Genomic DNA, 15,613 nt, shown 5'->3' with positions numbered 1-15,613 from the left:
TAGGTGCTTTTCTGCACGGAGGTTTGCTAAAGTGAAGGCAGGTTAGTATCAGGTCTGGCAGTAACACTAACATAAGACTATCTATCTGTCTAACTAGCTGATTGGAAGTAAAGTTGCTGGAACAAGGCATAGGGAAAGGCAAAAGCATACAAAACCATGGGAAGCAGTAGATCGTAACTTTGAGCTCCCCTTCCTCCAGCTTCTGTTTTTATCCTTGCTCTTTAATCTCTGCAACCTTTCAAGGTTAGAGAAACTCTGCTGACAGGTCAGACTGAGAGGGCGAGAATTATTGCCACTGCACTCGGAGCACAAAGGATTAATGTGCTTGGGAGAGTGGATACATCCCTGCTGCAGCTTGCCAAGAAGCAGAGCGATGGGGCTGGCGCAGAAAACCACGTTGCTTGCAGTATGTGAGCTAGCTCGTGCAAAAGCGATGTGGCTGTTTCTCAGCCTGCAGCAATAGTGAGGGACAAAATGAGCAATGCCTTGGGAAGCCCTGCGTTGGGTAGGGAAATAAGGGAAATGGACAGTGAGGAGAATTCTGCCTTTTTATATATTTTTTTTTTATTGTCTTTTTTCCTCCCCTTTAACCTCCCCATCAAGACAGGTTTCCATTCTCCCACCCATCACCTCACCTGCTCTATCTCACCGTTCACTTAGGCCACCTCTGCTGCAGTTTGCAATGTTGCCATCCTGGATTACAGGTCCAGAGGGATGCGCTTGGCATGCAGCCTATGCGTGGCCCAGGGGCTGTGGGGCTCTGCTCTTTGTCTTGCCCCATGGGAGCTCTCTCCTGGGTGAGCCTACAGGCTGGGACCTCCGCTGGAAACATCAATGCCAGGGAGCCCAGTCCCTTGACCATCTCTTTGCCCCAACGTGGACTTCACAGGTAATTGTGCAGCAATGTGAGACCTTGAGAGTCTAATTAGTCTAGAAAAATTCTAGACTGAGAGGGGGATGTATATGCTGGCACTTGGTCATTTCTCTTGTTCAGGCTGCAGAGATACGGTCCCAAATCACGCAAGAGGACTTAATGACAGGAGAATATTACAAATGAATGGGTGTTTTGATCTACTATAGGTTATTCTTTTTAGTTCCCAACCACCTGGCTCCTAGAACAGCTAGAACTGCCCCCTGAGCATCAAAAACCTGAACTGTAGATTTGTTTTTTGTTGTTATTACAGGTAATGTGTGGTAAATCACACTCCCCTTTCTTATAATTTTAACAAAGCTCCTTAATTGCCTTGCCTAGAAACCGTTTGTTTGTGTTGTTGTTTTTTTTTTTTTCTCCTAAATACTGGAATGTTGGTAAGCCCTCTGTCCCAAATTTAGATGGTGGGATTTGTTATATGAACTCGAACAATGACAAAAAATTTGCTGAGAAGATACAACTTGCATTTTACCACTACAAACCAGAGTTTGTTTCTCTAGATCTGATTTGAAGTGGGTTTTTTTAAGACTCTCTAATGAATCTGGGCACTCTGACTTGTGTTATGTCCATGCTGTGGTCCAGGAAAAGCCCTTACTGAATAGTTCGTTTCTAAAATAGGGACAGCACTGAAACATGTACTGAGCCAAGCACATGAAAAACCTTAGCTAAGTTAACATAAATTTATCCTGGGCATACCTGACTTGGTTTTGAATGCATACAACACCTGAAAGTGTAACGATTATAACAAGACCTTAAATACTCTCTATATCTATACTTACTTGTGAACACAGACTGATATATGTGCATCTTTTACCATCTCCAGAGTATCCCTTCAAGCAATTACATACTGCCTACAAAGCAAAACCAGAAAACATGCATAATATGGAAAGATGTTTGATTTCTTTTTTTCAGCACACTTACATTTAATTTACTCTTCTCTTGCTAGATTATTTCATAGTGATACGGTGTACAATTTATTAAACTAAAATTACATCATCTTTCCTGCAGCAGTTTCTTAGCCATCATAAGCAACCATTGACTGAGATTGGGGAATAACAATTTCCAAGAGGCTTTGTCTGCCCTTTCCCTCCGTACCCATCTCTTGTGTCTCTTCTTCTGACCCAGTCATTTGAAATGACCCCTCTGACATCGGCACATGGTCATCTTCCTGGCAAAACAGGCTAAACCCCTAACTTGTTTCCCTCATTTTATTTGCATAGATTGGTATTCCCTTCTCTTCCCTTGTGTTTTTCTTTAAAGTGGTGAAATATACCTTCAAAACACACATGGAATTGTGTGTTGGTGTTACCGACAGCTTCCTGTGCAATGGTGATAGATTTGATACTTACATCATAATTATTCTGTTTTGCACTTGCGGTTGTCATACAGATGAAAAAAATTAACATGGCTGCAAAGAAATGACTTGCCCTTCTCTTCGATTCACTCCTTAAGGATTCTCAATTTTGAATTTACATTTAACGTAGGAGATTTCTGCAGCAGAAGTAAAACTGCTAGGTGGTGTAGTAGCAGGGTTTTATGTACTTGGATGACTCAAAGCCCTACAGAAAGCAGATGCATTTCTGTACTCTGAGTTTGGCTTTGCTGCACAGGGATTTTAGTGGTGGAGTTTATTATTGTTAACTATTTTCCCATGGGTAAGGAAATCTAAATAATCATGTAGCTACCACCTTTAACCTCAGTGAGGTTATATGGAAGAAAAGAGCCGTAACTTATCCTGCCTAGAGGGATGAGGAAGCAGTTAAGTGGCTCCGTGCTTCCACCAGAAGTGTAGTGGCTTGCAAATGGCAGTCAAAGCAAAGAGTTAACTGATCAGTAATGGCTTTGGGGGGACAATATGAAATGCTGCAGTTAGGGTGTTCAGCTGCTTCTGAATCTGTTCTAAAAATAGAAAAACTAATCTGTGTCTCTCGATTGCCTGGGCTGGTTTGTTTCTCCTTTCCCTTCATACTACTTTTTCTTTGAAGAGTATGTGGTGCTTCTGCATGGGAGATGAAGAACAACAGAGGAGGGAGTGGATGCCAGTATGCTCTAACATCTATATAATAACCATGATTCAGTCCGTTTTGTTTCCTGGTGAATATGTTTGAGCTATGCTGGGAGAAGGACTAATCTGAAATGGAATTTTTCCGTCAACAGTTTCTATAAAGATGAAAGAAACATTTTCCGGCAATACTTTCAAACTGACAGGTTGTCACATCAAAGCCTTCCAAAGGAGAAAAACAACTGCTTCAAACAGCAAAACACTGCTTTCCTCTGCAGTTTTGCATTTCTTTTACTGAAATTCATTTTTTCATCTTTATCCACAATCCCCTTCAAATACCTTTTTGAGGGAAGCATATACTTTTCAGAACTTTTGTTATGAAATCTACTTTTCCATTTAGAAACAAAGTGGAGATGGGAAAATATTTTTTTTTTTTTTTTTTTAACCCAGCTGTAAACAGTTGGCCAGTCTTATTTATCTGCACTGACAAAGTACTCACTTGATTGGGTCCAGTCTGTGTGCACTCTGCATTTCTATCGCATCCACCGTTGCTCTCCAGACAAGGGTTGATTTCTTTATAAAACAGTAACAGTATAATATAAAAAGAGTGATTTCTGAAATCCCAGGAAGGGAGACTTTTAAGTAAAGCATGCTTGGAGTGCAGATTTATGTCAACTGTGAATCAATGAAACCTCCTCCTTTAGCTACTTGGTGTCTCTGTGTAGATCTTGCAGTTGTCTTGGTGAAGGCTAAAACCCTCCATCAGCATTTCTAAACACATACCTGGGCAGGTATGGTACAACAGGGTCCAAATGTCTTTTAAGCATTCAATGGTCAAAGGAGCAAAAGTGTATCAAGGTGCTGAACATGGGCTTATCCTTGTTGAGAGGAAGATCTTTTTCAGTAAGCTTTGTTGTCACACCACATGGCTGTAGGTGCACAGTTTGCCAGATAGCATCAGCCACCTGGCAGGTAGAGATGCCTTTGGCATCGGGGTCTATAGTATCAGGAAACTTCTACTTCTAGAGGAAGAAGGATCATCCACGTACAGGAAAACTCACTCCTGTAATTTTCCTCCATGTGATATATGAGGCATTGCAAACACTTACCAATGCAGACTATTCCATCCCCGGTGTACCCAGCGTTGCAGACACACGCCCTGTTGCCAGGTGTTGTTCTTCTGCACTCTGCCTTGGCAGAACAGCCGCCATTGTTGGTCTCACAAGCATCGATGGCTGAACAGTGACAGCAACCCAGATTAATGCAATATGCTTAAATGGCTCTTCAGGTGAAGCTGTCTTTATGCTTTAATGGGATTTGCTAACATTTTTCTGAATCTTTCTGATTTAAGAGGCCACAGACTTCACCAGTGCCAGATATTTACTACATCTTATTGACTACAAGAAGGAAAGGTGAGAAGATGCTTCCGATCTGGAAGATTTCATCCAGGACTGACTTTCACTAACTTCCAGTCTTGTGGTTCTGCCCACTTCAGCCAAGCACCAAAAAGGGGCCTTTGCATTCTTCTTTAGATTAAATGGCCATTTGAAGCTTTCCCTTAGCTTGCCTTTTTCTGCGCACAGGTCATATGACATTTCCTGCAGGAGGTCTAGAGTGTAACACCACCCAGTTTCCTGTGACAAAAACTGGTTTTTAATTCGAATGGATACTCATGTCTTTTCTCTGACTCCAGGTGAGCCAGAGGCTCACAAATTGACTTTGCTTGGGCTACCCAGAGAGGAAGCCTTTTCTGATCTTCATTGTGAATCAAATCAGCCCAAACATTGTTTGAGTTTTTGCCTCAAATCGTTCCAAATTGCTGTTTCAGCAGCTCTGTCAGCCAGCTGGGGAGATAACTTGGTACTCTAACAGGTTTTGCACAGGAACATCCTGTATAGAGGAATAAGGATGAGTGCAGAGCCACTATGCAGCTGTTCCTGCACATGGTGAATTTATCACTAGTAAATTAAAATGAGTTTTGTTGATTTGTGCCAGGAGAGAAAATGAAAGTAGCCAGAGTAAGAATGCTAAAATCTTGGGTTAGGACCCTGCCAGCCATTGTGAGTAGACAAATGCGCTTCTGTTCTCAAAAGCATTAGTATTTTAATCAGTTAAGAATTAAGTAAAAAAAACTGTAAAATAAATTACAATCACTGCAGCTGGAAATGGACTGTTTCGTAAATCTGGATATCCCAGAGTCTCGGAGGGACACCTAGGATAAGCAGCTATTTCCCATTTCTGAGGATCTCTCTGCACAAGTTCAGAAAGATGAGGAAATGGTAGGGCTATGCAGCTTCCAATAGCTGGAAGTGCTATTGTGCCCTGAATTGGCCCGTCTTTGCTGGGAAAAGGAGTAAAAGTCATAATCCAGGTTTCATTACTCTGCAAACAATGGGGCCTGGGCTGTGCACAGCATGTTCCCTTTTCTCTGGTCTCCCTTAGCACAATGCCTCGCAGCTTGGAGATTTTGAGCCCTTTGTTTGCTATGAATCTGCACCTGTTGGGCTTTTATTCATTCTGAGCAAACTGGCAGCAATTCCTGTTTTTAACTCGTACGTAGGGAAGTGCTCTTCTCTCACCAGCTCCACTGTGACCACAGAGTGCTTCAAGCATGTTTTTTTTTCCTTTTTGTTTTGTCCTTTTTTTGTCTTTAAAAAGGGAAGAAACAAAGTCCACTTGCCTGTGCAGAATGTCCCGTTCCCTGTAAACCCAGCTGCACACTTGCAATAGGCAGTACCATTTGATAGAAGGCAGCTAAAGAAGTAAAAAGAAGAGGAAAAAAAAAAAAAAGGCAGTCAAGTCTTCTGTACGGCCCCTATTTTTATGTGTTGTTCTGAAGGTAATGTTGCATAGAAATAACAAGGCATTTAACTATACAGTATGATGTATTTACAACCATTAAAATGGATTTAGTCAGATCAAGCTTTCCAAATGCCATTTGGATATTACTATTTGAAGTATTAAAGATGCATGCTTTGGTTATTGTGTTCTGTTTTCTTGTGCGGAACGCCAGAAGTTGCATGCCCGCTCACCTAAAATCTGAGCAAAATTTTTTGTTCGTGTGCACACAATTTATTGAGTATTGCAGCAGAGCTGACACATGGGGGTGGGAGCCAGGCATCTGAGCCTCCGAGTCCTTTGGGTTCAGATTGTTTTTAATTTCCTCCCCCCCCAGTTTGGTCTTCTGTATGCAAGCGTGGGTTTACTGTCTTATGAGCTCTGTATAATAAAGGGATTGCTCCCTGCTGTCAGCCAGGGACAATGTCACAACGCAGCCAGTACAACCCTATCCTTTTCCCCAACTCCTGCCATGCCTAGACCTATCCTTGTACCCTCAGGAGTACAGCAGTGGATGTATAAGGCTCAAGAGAAGAATAGTTTGCTTGTCAGAAATACAGGCTTGATGCTAGCATGTGTGGGATACCCCTGAGCAAATCTGAGGGTGGAATTTTGCCAGAAATAAAACCCTGGTAAAGTATCCTTTCTGTGAGCTGCAGTGGCCAAACACACGGTGGGAGAGAACAATCAATATCTGGATAAAAGGAGATTTGCTCCTTTAGTTTCTCTGTTCCTCCAGAAGAGCTGTGTCTGAAAATAAAGAGACTGTCCACCCATCTTTGTTGGGTTTTTTAAAATGTATTGGATAATGCAAATCTTGCTGTCTGGTCAATGATGGGGATTGGGTGCACTTCAGTACATGGCTTGATGGAGGTGACTTGCTCCTCTGAAAACTAGTTATTATCCCAGTATTAGTGGTGAGAGCAATTTTTTTTTTTTTAAAACTTGTAATATTTTGTTGTGAAGAGGAGAGCTATTTCTTGCCAAATACAGTTCTCTTTGGTAAAGTCCCTAGTGCTGATGGCATTTCTGTTATGTGTATGGTGGTGGATGGGGCAACTAGGAGGAGCAGATAAAGCCTGCCACAGAAACCCACTGCTGTGATTAGTCTTGCCCTGGCCTCCTGTTCCCTTTAGTGCTGCAAGCTCCAATTCTTTGTGTACTGTGTGGTAGGATGTCTTACTTCTGTCCCCCCACCCCCCAAAAAAGTATAAAAATATCCCATTTGTTTCCCATTTTAACATGCATATTTTGAACTTTTTGGCTTCATCACTGAATATGTTACATTAACATTGCTCATAATTTCTTTGGCAGAAAACATGAGTGTTTTCTATCCTGCTGAGAAGTCCTCATAAAGAGCGAGATGGATTATGCTTTTTGCATTGCGAGGGATCCCCTTTTTCTCCCCTTTCCTCAAAATAAGTGGCTTTCATACATACTTAGCACTGCTATGGCATGTGGCATTACAGGCATCATCTTTGATTTCTGCAAGAAAATAATAATTAAAAAAAAGGAACAAGATTAGAACTTTTTGGGTCAACAACCTTTTAGTTTCCTGGTCTTTTGTTCCCACCATGTAGGGCTGGAGTCTGTTATGATCTCTGCACCAGACAACTGTCCTCTGTATAGAGACTCCATCTATATAGATCAGTGGGTACCACTTAAATTCAGTTGTGAGGAAGAGTTATGTCACCACGTTGCTGGGAAAACATTTCACCTGTATTTAGTCTGGCAAATTTTGCACGGTCTTGATTTATAAACGTAGATTTTATAAAAGGGCTGAAATTTGCTCAGACGTAGCAAATCTAACTATATATTAATTTCATTATAGTTTTCTCCTTGAGTAAATTTAAAATTTCTATTGAATGCTATTATTAATGTGCTTATACCTTTTTTATTTTATACTATTATGTGTAAAGTTCTGAAATATTTATTTAATATGTTTTAATTATATCTAACGAAAATACAATTTTATTGGATATAGGAGCATTAAACCAATACAAAATGATTTATTTGCTAATTAATTTTTATCATATTAGCAAGGACATAATTTAATATCCAGTGTTGTATAGCTAAATCACCTCAATAAAGCATTTGAGAGGCTTTTGATCTGAGGATCAAAATTCGCTAGGTAACTGCTCTGCAAAATATATAGCCTTAATAAATGAGATATTTTTTGGGGGATAGATAAAGGGTAACACAGGCAGAGAATTAGCAAGATAAGGCACCTGAGTCTCATAAGCTGTATCTCAGCTGGCTCTCTTTTAGCCTGATAATTAATTGTCATAGCACAGGAGGGCCACCCATATTTCTCTGCATTTACAAGGCTGCTAGGTGTCTGGTGGTGCACTGGGATCTTGTCATGGCTGTAGTTCTGGCATTTCCTGAAACACTTACTTCTTGCACCAGGAAAAAAAATAATAAGTGAGGGGACACTTACCAATCTCACACATCACGCCTCTCCAGCCAACGTCACATTCACAGGAGCCATCCCCATCGGTCCCGCTGCTGCATTTCCCATGGACACAAGCGCACACTGTGGGGAGAGGTGGGAGGAAGCCCCTGGGCAGGGTGGCAGCGTGGGGAAGGGAGAGTGCGAGGGAGGGACTTCATCCGCTGGTGGCGCCTTCTGCTTTAGGCTATCATCTCAAGAAATGCTTTGGATTGTGCCTGTTGACTTTACCTACAGAATAAATCTAAGTATGCTTATATTTCCTCTGTCTTCTAATGCAGTGACTAAAATGGTATTTTCATGGGAAGGCACTGGTGAAAAAGCAGTGCTAAAGAGCGTTACTCTCATTGGGTGCTGTTCTAAGGCTGCAGTGTGCCGGAGTAGGAGGCATTGTCTATGATCTCCAAACAAGGGAATGGAGAGAAAACACCATAACTGGGAAAGAAAAGTGGTTAATAATGTTTTTAAGACTGGCCCATTACCCTGCAAGTGATGTACTTTTCCAGGATGTGGAGTGGGCATGGTTAGAAAAATCTAAGGCGAAGCTTTTGACAACTGACAAGACTAGCAAAGGTCCCCATGTGGTTCGGGGATGCTCAGTACCTTGATCGCAGTTGCGGCCGTATTTGCCTTCAATGCAGCTTTCACAGGCTGTCCCGACAAACCCTTCTTCGCACTCGCAGGTGCCCGTCCCATTGATGCCATCGAGGCAGACGCCGTTTCCGAAGCAGGCGTTCCCTGCTTTTCCTGGGCAGGGCTGGCACTGCTGCCCGAAGAAACCTGCGCAGCACTCCCTCCTCTGGAAACCCAGAAATGCCGTACTGAGGGTGAGGCTGACAAGCACGGCAGCAAGCATGTGGCTGCTGGATATCATGTCATGGAATTGCTGCTGGGTGGAGGTGAACTGGAGATCTGGATTTTTAGCAGTGCTCATCTCTAGCTGAGCTTCTTACTGTGCTGGGGTTCAGGCTGTCACCCCAAGCCCTTGGTGGGAGTCCGATGCCCTCCACCAGCCCAGGGAGAGGTGAATGGGGTTGCTAGGGACAAGCATGGGGTTACCCTTCCCAAACCTGTCCTCCCTCTTCAACCCCTTGGCTCCCCACTCCTCCTATGCTGCTGCTATTGGCAGCCTTTAACCTTCAACCTCTGCTGCACACAGAGTAAAGGCCAATAAATACGTTGCCGGGGACTGCCTTGATGTGCTGTCTGTGTTTAGCGGGGATTACAAGGAGGGTGAAGTTCAGGGATGGGTGTTCCTGGCTTTTACCGTGGCAGAAATGGTGTACTCACAATGACAGTTTTAGCACACTTTGTCTGACACCTGAGCTGGATGGTGTGTATTCCCATGTTGTTTTCCGAGAGGACACAGTATTTCTTCTCCCCTGCCTGAACAGAAATTAGAGAAACAGTTGCAATTCTGAGTAATACCAGTCAGCTACTTTCAAATGTTTTTAAAAAATGGGATGTTGATTTTATGCATGTTGTGCACTGACATATTCCCAATGAAATGCTTTTAGAAATCAAAATGCATTAGCTAAATGATTTTTTTTCCTGTGAGCATCTGATCAATTTAACTCAGTGCCCTGTGGCATTTTAAATATGTGTATAATACCACCTTTGCTCAGAATTGAATTTTTTTCCTGATGTTTGACAAGCATATTTTTTTCTGACACATTTCCTATTCTTCCTAATTCTTCATGGAAAACTGAGTGCCAACATTCTGTGACAACAGCTGTTGAAAAGTTAACTTTCAGATCTGGATACAGCCGGGAAAGTTTGCTCGCTGAAGAACTTGCTGGTCTCATAGTACACTTGTTAAGAGATTGAGCACACATCCATCCAGCTGTACATGGTAAAGGAAATGTTAATGATTTTGAGTTTTACCCGTAAGCCCTTCAGTCTGGCTTTGCCAGTCAGTTACTTTAACAGGGTGGATGGGACTTGGTGTGCTTTGGAATCCTATTAGTGGTATAATTAACTGAAAAAAAAAAAAGGAAGGAAAATATATAATCCCAGCGGTGGGGTTTTCCAAGAGAAATTTAGGTGCCAAGAAACTCTAGGTCATACTGTGGCTGACAGGGACCTACTAAATATCTGCAGTTCTCACGTTGGACCAGAGTAAAGTCTCTATAGTCTTCAAGTCTCCTTGTGACCATAACTTACAGCGTGCTGCTGGGGACATGTTGAGTTTGCCCTTCTGTACGTCCCTTGTTTGAAGGGCTCAAAGCTGCTTCTGTGATTCCTCCCAAAGCAAGCATGCTCCAAACCTTTGCAGTGCAAGGAGTTTCCAGTTGTCCCAGTACATACTAGAAACTGGTCTTTAAAGATAGAACAATCTTTAAGCTGCCCTTGATTCTGTTGCCTTGCTCTCAGAGTGGATTGAATCTATTGACTGTAAGCAACGCATGTAACAGGCTGAAGTAACTCTCATAACTTGTTGAAACAGAGACAATTAAAATCAGGATTGAGTGCATCTATGCTCAGTTTTGATTAAAAATAAATAAATTAATGATAATAATATACTTACAATTTCTTTTGTTCCTGGGGGACAACTTGATGTCTGTGAACAAATACTGCACTTTTCCTTAAGCAACAGAAATGGGAGGTAGTTAACAGACTGTATAGACCTTCAGGCAGGTTAACAGAAAATGCGTAATTTCCAGCTATATTTCTCAACCTAGCCCTCAGGATTCATAGTTGGTAAAGGTGGTGAGGGTAGCTGTATTAGTCAGCAAGGAAGAAGAACATCCCTACCAACAGGACTGTAAGGATGCTTCCAAGGGGAAGCACAAGGAAAGCTCTACGGTGTATTTCTCTTTACTCTTCTGAAGTGATGCTTCCCAAAGGCCTCCCCGTCTAAAGCACAATAAGAGGCAAATCCTGAGGTTGGAGACAGTTTGCCTGTAGCACAAGGGCAACAGCAGCTTGGAAATGGAAAACTCATACCATGTGTATGTCTGTGCTGTATGTGCGTGTGAATCATTTGCATGTGTAAGGTCAGTTTCTGCAAAATGCTTAGTTATATATTGCACCTAGTACATAACGTTTAATAGTATTACTGTTTAGCCATCTATGTCGTTATTTCAGTGAGATTTAAATGAATATTGAAGTATGTTGCTGCATTCAAACATAGCAGGGAAAATAATTTTCTGTTGGAAATTGAGGGACTATGTGCAAAGGACAGAACTGTCAGAGCAAAGCTGGGAAAAAGCCTTGAATGAAACATACTCAAATGTGGGACTGCATCCCAAGCAAAAGAATTAAGCTGCAAAAGTTTATGCATGATAAATTTACTTTAACTGAAGTAAAGCCTCCTTTTTTCTTCCTTGTTGAGGTCATTCCGTGCTCTGTAAAAAGGGAGGTAAGCTGCCTGTTTACTGTCCTATTTGACTCAATCAGGAGAAAAGACAAAGGAAACCTTTCTCTGACAATTTGAGGAAATCACATCCTATTCTTTAGGGGAATGTAAACCCACTTATATTTCATATGTGAAAGGAACAAAAGAGGGAGAATGATTTATTTGGAGGGTACAAGGATTTCATGAGTATGTACAGTGGTACTCCACACTTGGAATGAAAAGACTTTTTTTTCCTTACTAAAAATATTTTGTTTTCCTTATTTTTTAATTTTTTCCTGCTTGTTCACTTGGCCTGGTTAAGAAGATGTATTAGAAGAGTGCATTATTATTAAAGCTCAGGAATTGCTTATTCCTGTGCCACTCTGATTATATGTTATCCAAACTGTCAGTACACCAATTGTAGGATCAAAGATGCCTTAATAAATGCTAAAACTGTGATAGGAATATCCTTTGTGGAAAACACATGCATTTCTTACTGGGAAATAGTGTTATGTATTCTGTACGTTTGAGCTGTGTTTGACTATAGATTTCTCTGACGAGCCTTTAAGCATCTGTACAAACAGAATCACTTACAATGATCACTGTGTCATTGATGTCACATCTGTTCTTCCGGATTTCCAGGACTTTTCCCAATCCATGAATAATTCCTTTGTCTGTTGCAACATTTGTATAACTTATAGGCGCATCATTTATGAATAGCTGCAAACAAAATCAGTCGGTAAGAAAGTAGCAGAGCTGTTGGGTAGCTGTGTGGTAACTAGCACAGTAGCAGGTGAAAGAAGGAGCAATGACAAGTCTCGCTTGAGGAAAACTTATGAACGTAGTTAACTTCAACCACTTGCCCCCATCCCAGTTGCTGCATTTAAGAGCATCACTGGACTGGAGGGCAGGAGATGACTTGCAGCCTGTTGAATTTGCTTAACAACAGGATTTGGCAGAGCAGCTTTTTCTGTGGGGTGTAAAGGTAAAGGTTTGAAGAAGGAGCCTAAAGCAAGCCAAGAGTTGGGTTTGATGTCTGGAAGGGATGAATGGCTTCAGAAAAGCCCTCCTAGCAGCTGCTCCTTCAAGGACGACTTTCATCGTCTCACTGCTACCCCACACTCCCATGATGGCTACAGCCCCATGAGCAGATGCTTTCCTAGGGCTCTGCCACGAGCAGAACAAATAGCAGGGCTGAAACTGCTCTGTTGAAAAGCTTTCTGTCTGCCTTTGTCTATGCCCAAAGGGAACTCTGGAACAGAGAAGAGGGAGGATGAAGTTCTCTTCCCAGCTGTGCCACAGAATTGGGTGTGTCACTTAATCTTACTGTGCCTGATTTTTCCATGAGTTGTGTTGAAAAGCAATTCATATTTACAGCCCAGTGCTTTGAGCTCCTAGGATTGAAAGTGGATTAAATCCACAGAAAATAGAATTAATGTTTTATAAGGCAGGTTTCTAAGAGCTCTTGGAAGTCAGATTAATGACTGCTTTGTGATGCAGACTTATAGCCGCTAGAAATGAACGTCCACCCCAGTAGTTTCTAAAACGCAATGCTAAATGTGAACAGCACATCTGAAATCAAATTCAGCCAAAGATCCCTTCAAAGGTGACTTTGGATTAAGCAGCTCTGAGAGAGGCATTGCATTTGAATGACAGCATTTGTGCTGTTATGGCCCAGAAGCTGATGATGGGTGCACAGTTAAAAGTTGAAGCTAGATTCATAAAAAGCAGGAAACCTGCTTTATCTAAGCAAGTACAGACAGCAGTACCTGGCCGTTGTGGAGGAAGAACCCAACCTGGTAGGAGAACCCTAGCATGGTCTCCCTGTGCATGCCGTTGTGCAGGTTGTTCTTCAGGAGCTTCTCATCTAGCACAATGTGATAGCGGATTTGGCCTTCATCCTGCAAACACACAATTAAATTCAGAGCTATGTAAGAAAGTATGAAATGTTATTAGCGATAATTTTTCCCAAAGTGTATAATCCAAATATAGATTGCCTGAATTTAAGGACAAGTTCCTCCAGGTGCAAGTTATTTGATATTTCTTACTGTGGAGAGCCCGCATTTCTGTCATAATGAAACTTTTATTGAATTATGTGGGGGATGAAAGGCTACTGAACTGGTGGGACCAAAGTTTGCTTGAGCCTGGTAGTGTTTCTCTCTGTGTATAGGCCTGGCTGACAGATTAAGGGAGAAGTTGGTTAGATGACTTCTTAGGACTCTGAACTTCATGAATTCATTTCGCATTAAAAGTTCATGTTCATGAGTGCTTTTATAATCTTTGCCATACTCATTCCTTCTCCATTTAAGAATCCCTAGATGAACATTTACAGTAATTTATGGGTTTGTGGGTTTTTTTGTTTGTTTTTTTTTTAATCTTTAAGGTCATCTTCAGTCAGTAAGATGTTAGAGCCATTTATGTTAATTGGAAGATTTCCTATGCTTCATTACTACAGTGCATTCATTTTTCATGGATGTGGTGAAATTGTTCCCTGCATATAAAAATTTTGTGAGGGATTCCCAAGGCTTCTACACTTTGTTTCAAAGCAGAGAACTCCAAGAGCTTTTTCTGACTTGGAGGATGAAGCAGAAGTGGAATGTGTGAGAGATTTGAAGATGTGAGAGAAACTGGGGTGTTTGGAGGGTTTAGGAGCTGCCTGGTATTGCTTCAGGTCTATGATTTTGCAGGAAAAGGTGTTTGTAGGAAATCCTGTTACCTGCTGTCTCATTGTTCTGAATATTCATACTGCTCCTCATTCTTCCACTCACTCAAAAGTGTGTGAAAGCATGAAGCAACCCCAGTTTGCAAGATTTGTGACATTGCCTGGTTTTGCCTACAGGGTGAAGTACAGGTCTTTACATGTTTTACAGTAGGACCCATTCTATTTTGATTTCTGCAGATTTGACAAGGAAGTGTTTGCAGGCAAGAAGGTGGGATTTAAGATAGAGCTAATCCCCATCAGTGCCTAACTCTAATCCTCTTGATTTGGATGCTTTGAAGGAACAATTAACTATCCATCTTATTTTCTGTCTTTAATCACCAGTAGAGTGAGAACAAGACCTTGCTTCATCAAGGCCAAGAAATAGCGTTTCTTCCCTTGATGGAAGAGTTCTCTCAAGATGTTTCATGAAGAGGATAAGGCTTAGGGAAGCTAAACCTTTTCTTTTCTTTTTTTTTGGGTCAGATTACCACACCAGGCAGGGTTGGGAGGATGGAAGGAGGACAGAAGGAATAGTGGTAAATCATGGAAATGAAAAAGATTTCTGTGTGTGTGTAACTGCTGAGATTTATGTCCTATGTGTCTCTCAGAGTTTGTTATAAATGGGTTTTACAGTGATGCAGAAATGATGATGCTGTGTCATGAAACAACTGAAATAGTGTTCAAAAGTCATTTAAGCAGGTGTATCTTGATCATGCATGAATTCCTCAAATGAGGCAGCAAGAAAGACTTTTGCTGTGGTTTTGCCAGATCATGGTAAATGTTTTGGAATGAGTTATGTGAACCTCATTTTCCTCAGCTTCTTAGCTGTAAATGGAGATCATGAAAGTAGGGACAGAGTGTGTCAGGGCAAATATTTATGGAAGAGAAAGCGACATATTAATGTCGTTGAACGAGTCATGGGCAAAGCTTCCCCTGCAAAGTGTAGCTGTTGATACATGTGTTTGATAGAACTGTTTCAGACTGGAGCAAATATGAAGAAAGGCACTGAAAACAGATAGCTCATCTTGGGAGGGGACCGACAGGGTTGAGAAGGCTGCTTGTCTTTGTAAATACATCAGGGCACAAATGCCAGAGAGACAAAGTCATTTCAGCTGAAGCATACTCTTGGCTTAAGAATAAAGGGATATAAACTGGCTAGACGTGTCCTGTCAAAATAATATAAATTAGCTCTCTGTTGCATGAGGACTGGGGTCAGCAGAGGATGTGGGATGGACATGTCTGCACTGGTGAGAGGAGAGGAGTTGTTGGTCAGGTCAGGCATGAGCCTGGTGTGGGGCTCCTGGGTCTGGGCAGCAGCAACAGGGTTTGCATGAGGAAATTCTTCTAGTCAA

General features: G+C 41.7%; 1 protein-coding gene across 1 annotated transcript in view; it reads right to left on the bottom strand.

Annotated features, from left to right (window-relative positions):
- The window catches only part of STAB2 (stabilin 2), a gene marked incomplete at its 3' end in the record, with an annotated part of 73,889 nt that overhangs the window by 17,914 nt on the left and 40,362 nt on the right, over positions 1–15,613 (bottom strand). Inside the window, exons 33-43 of the mRNA XM_009865696.1 lie at positions 13,330–13,461; positions 12,155–12,280; positions 10,751–10,807; positions 9,514–9,609; positions 8,827–9,022; positions 8,212–8,307; positions 7,211–7,256; positions 5,614–5,687; positions 4,043–4,168; positions 3,433–3,506; positions 1,711–1,782 (exon numbers count right to left, since the gene is read on the bottom strand). Coding sequence (XP_009863998.1) covers positions 1,711–1,782; positions 3,433–3,506; positions 4,043–4,168; positions 5,614–5,687; positions 7,211–7,256; positions 8,212–8,307; positions 8,827–9,022; positions 9,514–9,609; positions 10,751–10,807; positions 12,155–12,280; positions 13,330–13,461 — 1,095 coding nt within the window. The remainder of the gene's footprint in view (positions 1–1,710; positions 1,783–3,432; positions 3,507–4,042; positions 4,169–5,613; positions 5,688–7,210; positions 7,257–8,211; positions 8,308–8,826; positions 9,023–9,513; positions 9,610–10,750; positions 10,808–12,154; positions 12,281–13,329; positions 13,462–15,613) is intronic.

Source organism: Apaloderma vittatum, unplaced genomic scaffold (assembly GCF_000703405.1).
Source record: "Apaloderma vittatum isolate BGI_N311 unplaced genomic scaffold, ASM70340v1 scaffold2873, whole genome shotgun sequence".
NCBI classification, from domain to species: Eukaryota; Metazoa; Chordata; class Aves; order Trogoniformes; family Trogonidae; genus Apaloderma; species Apaloderma vittatum.
This window is presented reverse-complemented; position numbering and strand designations above follow the sequence as displayed.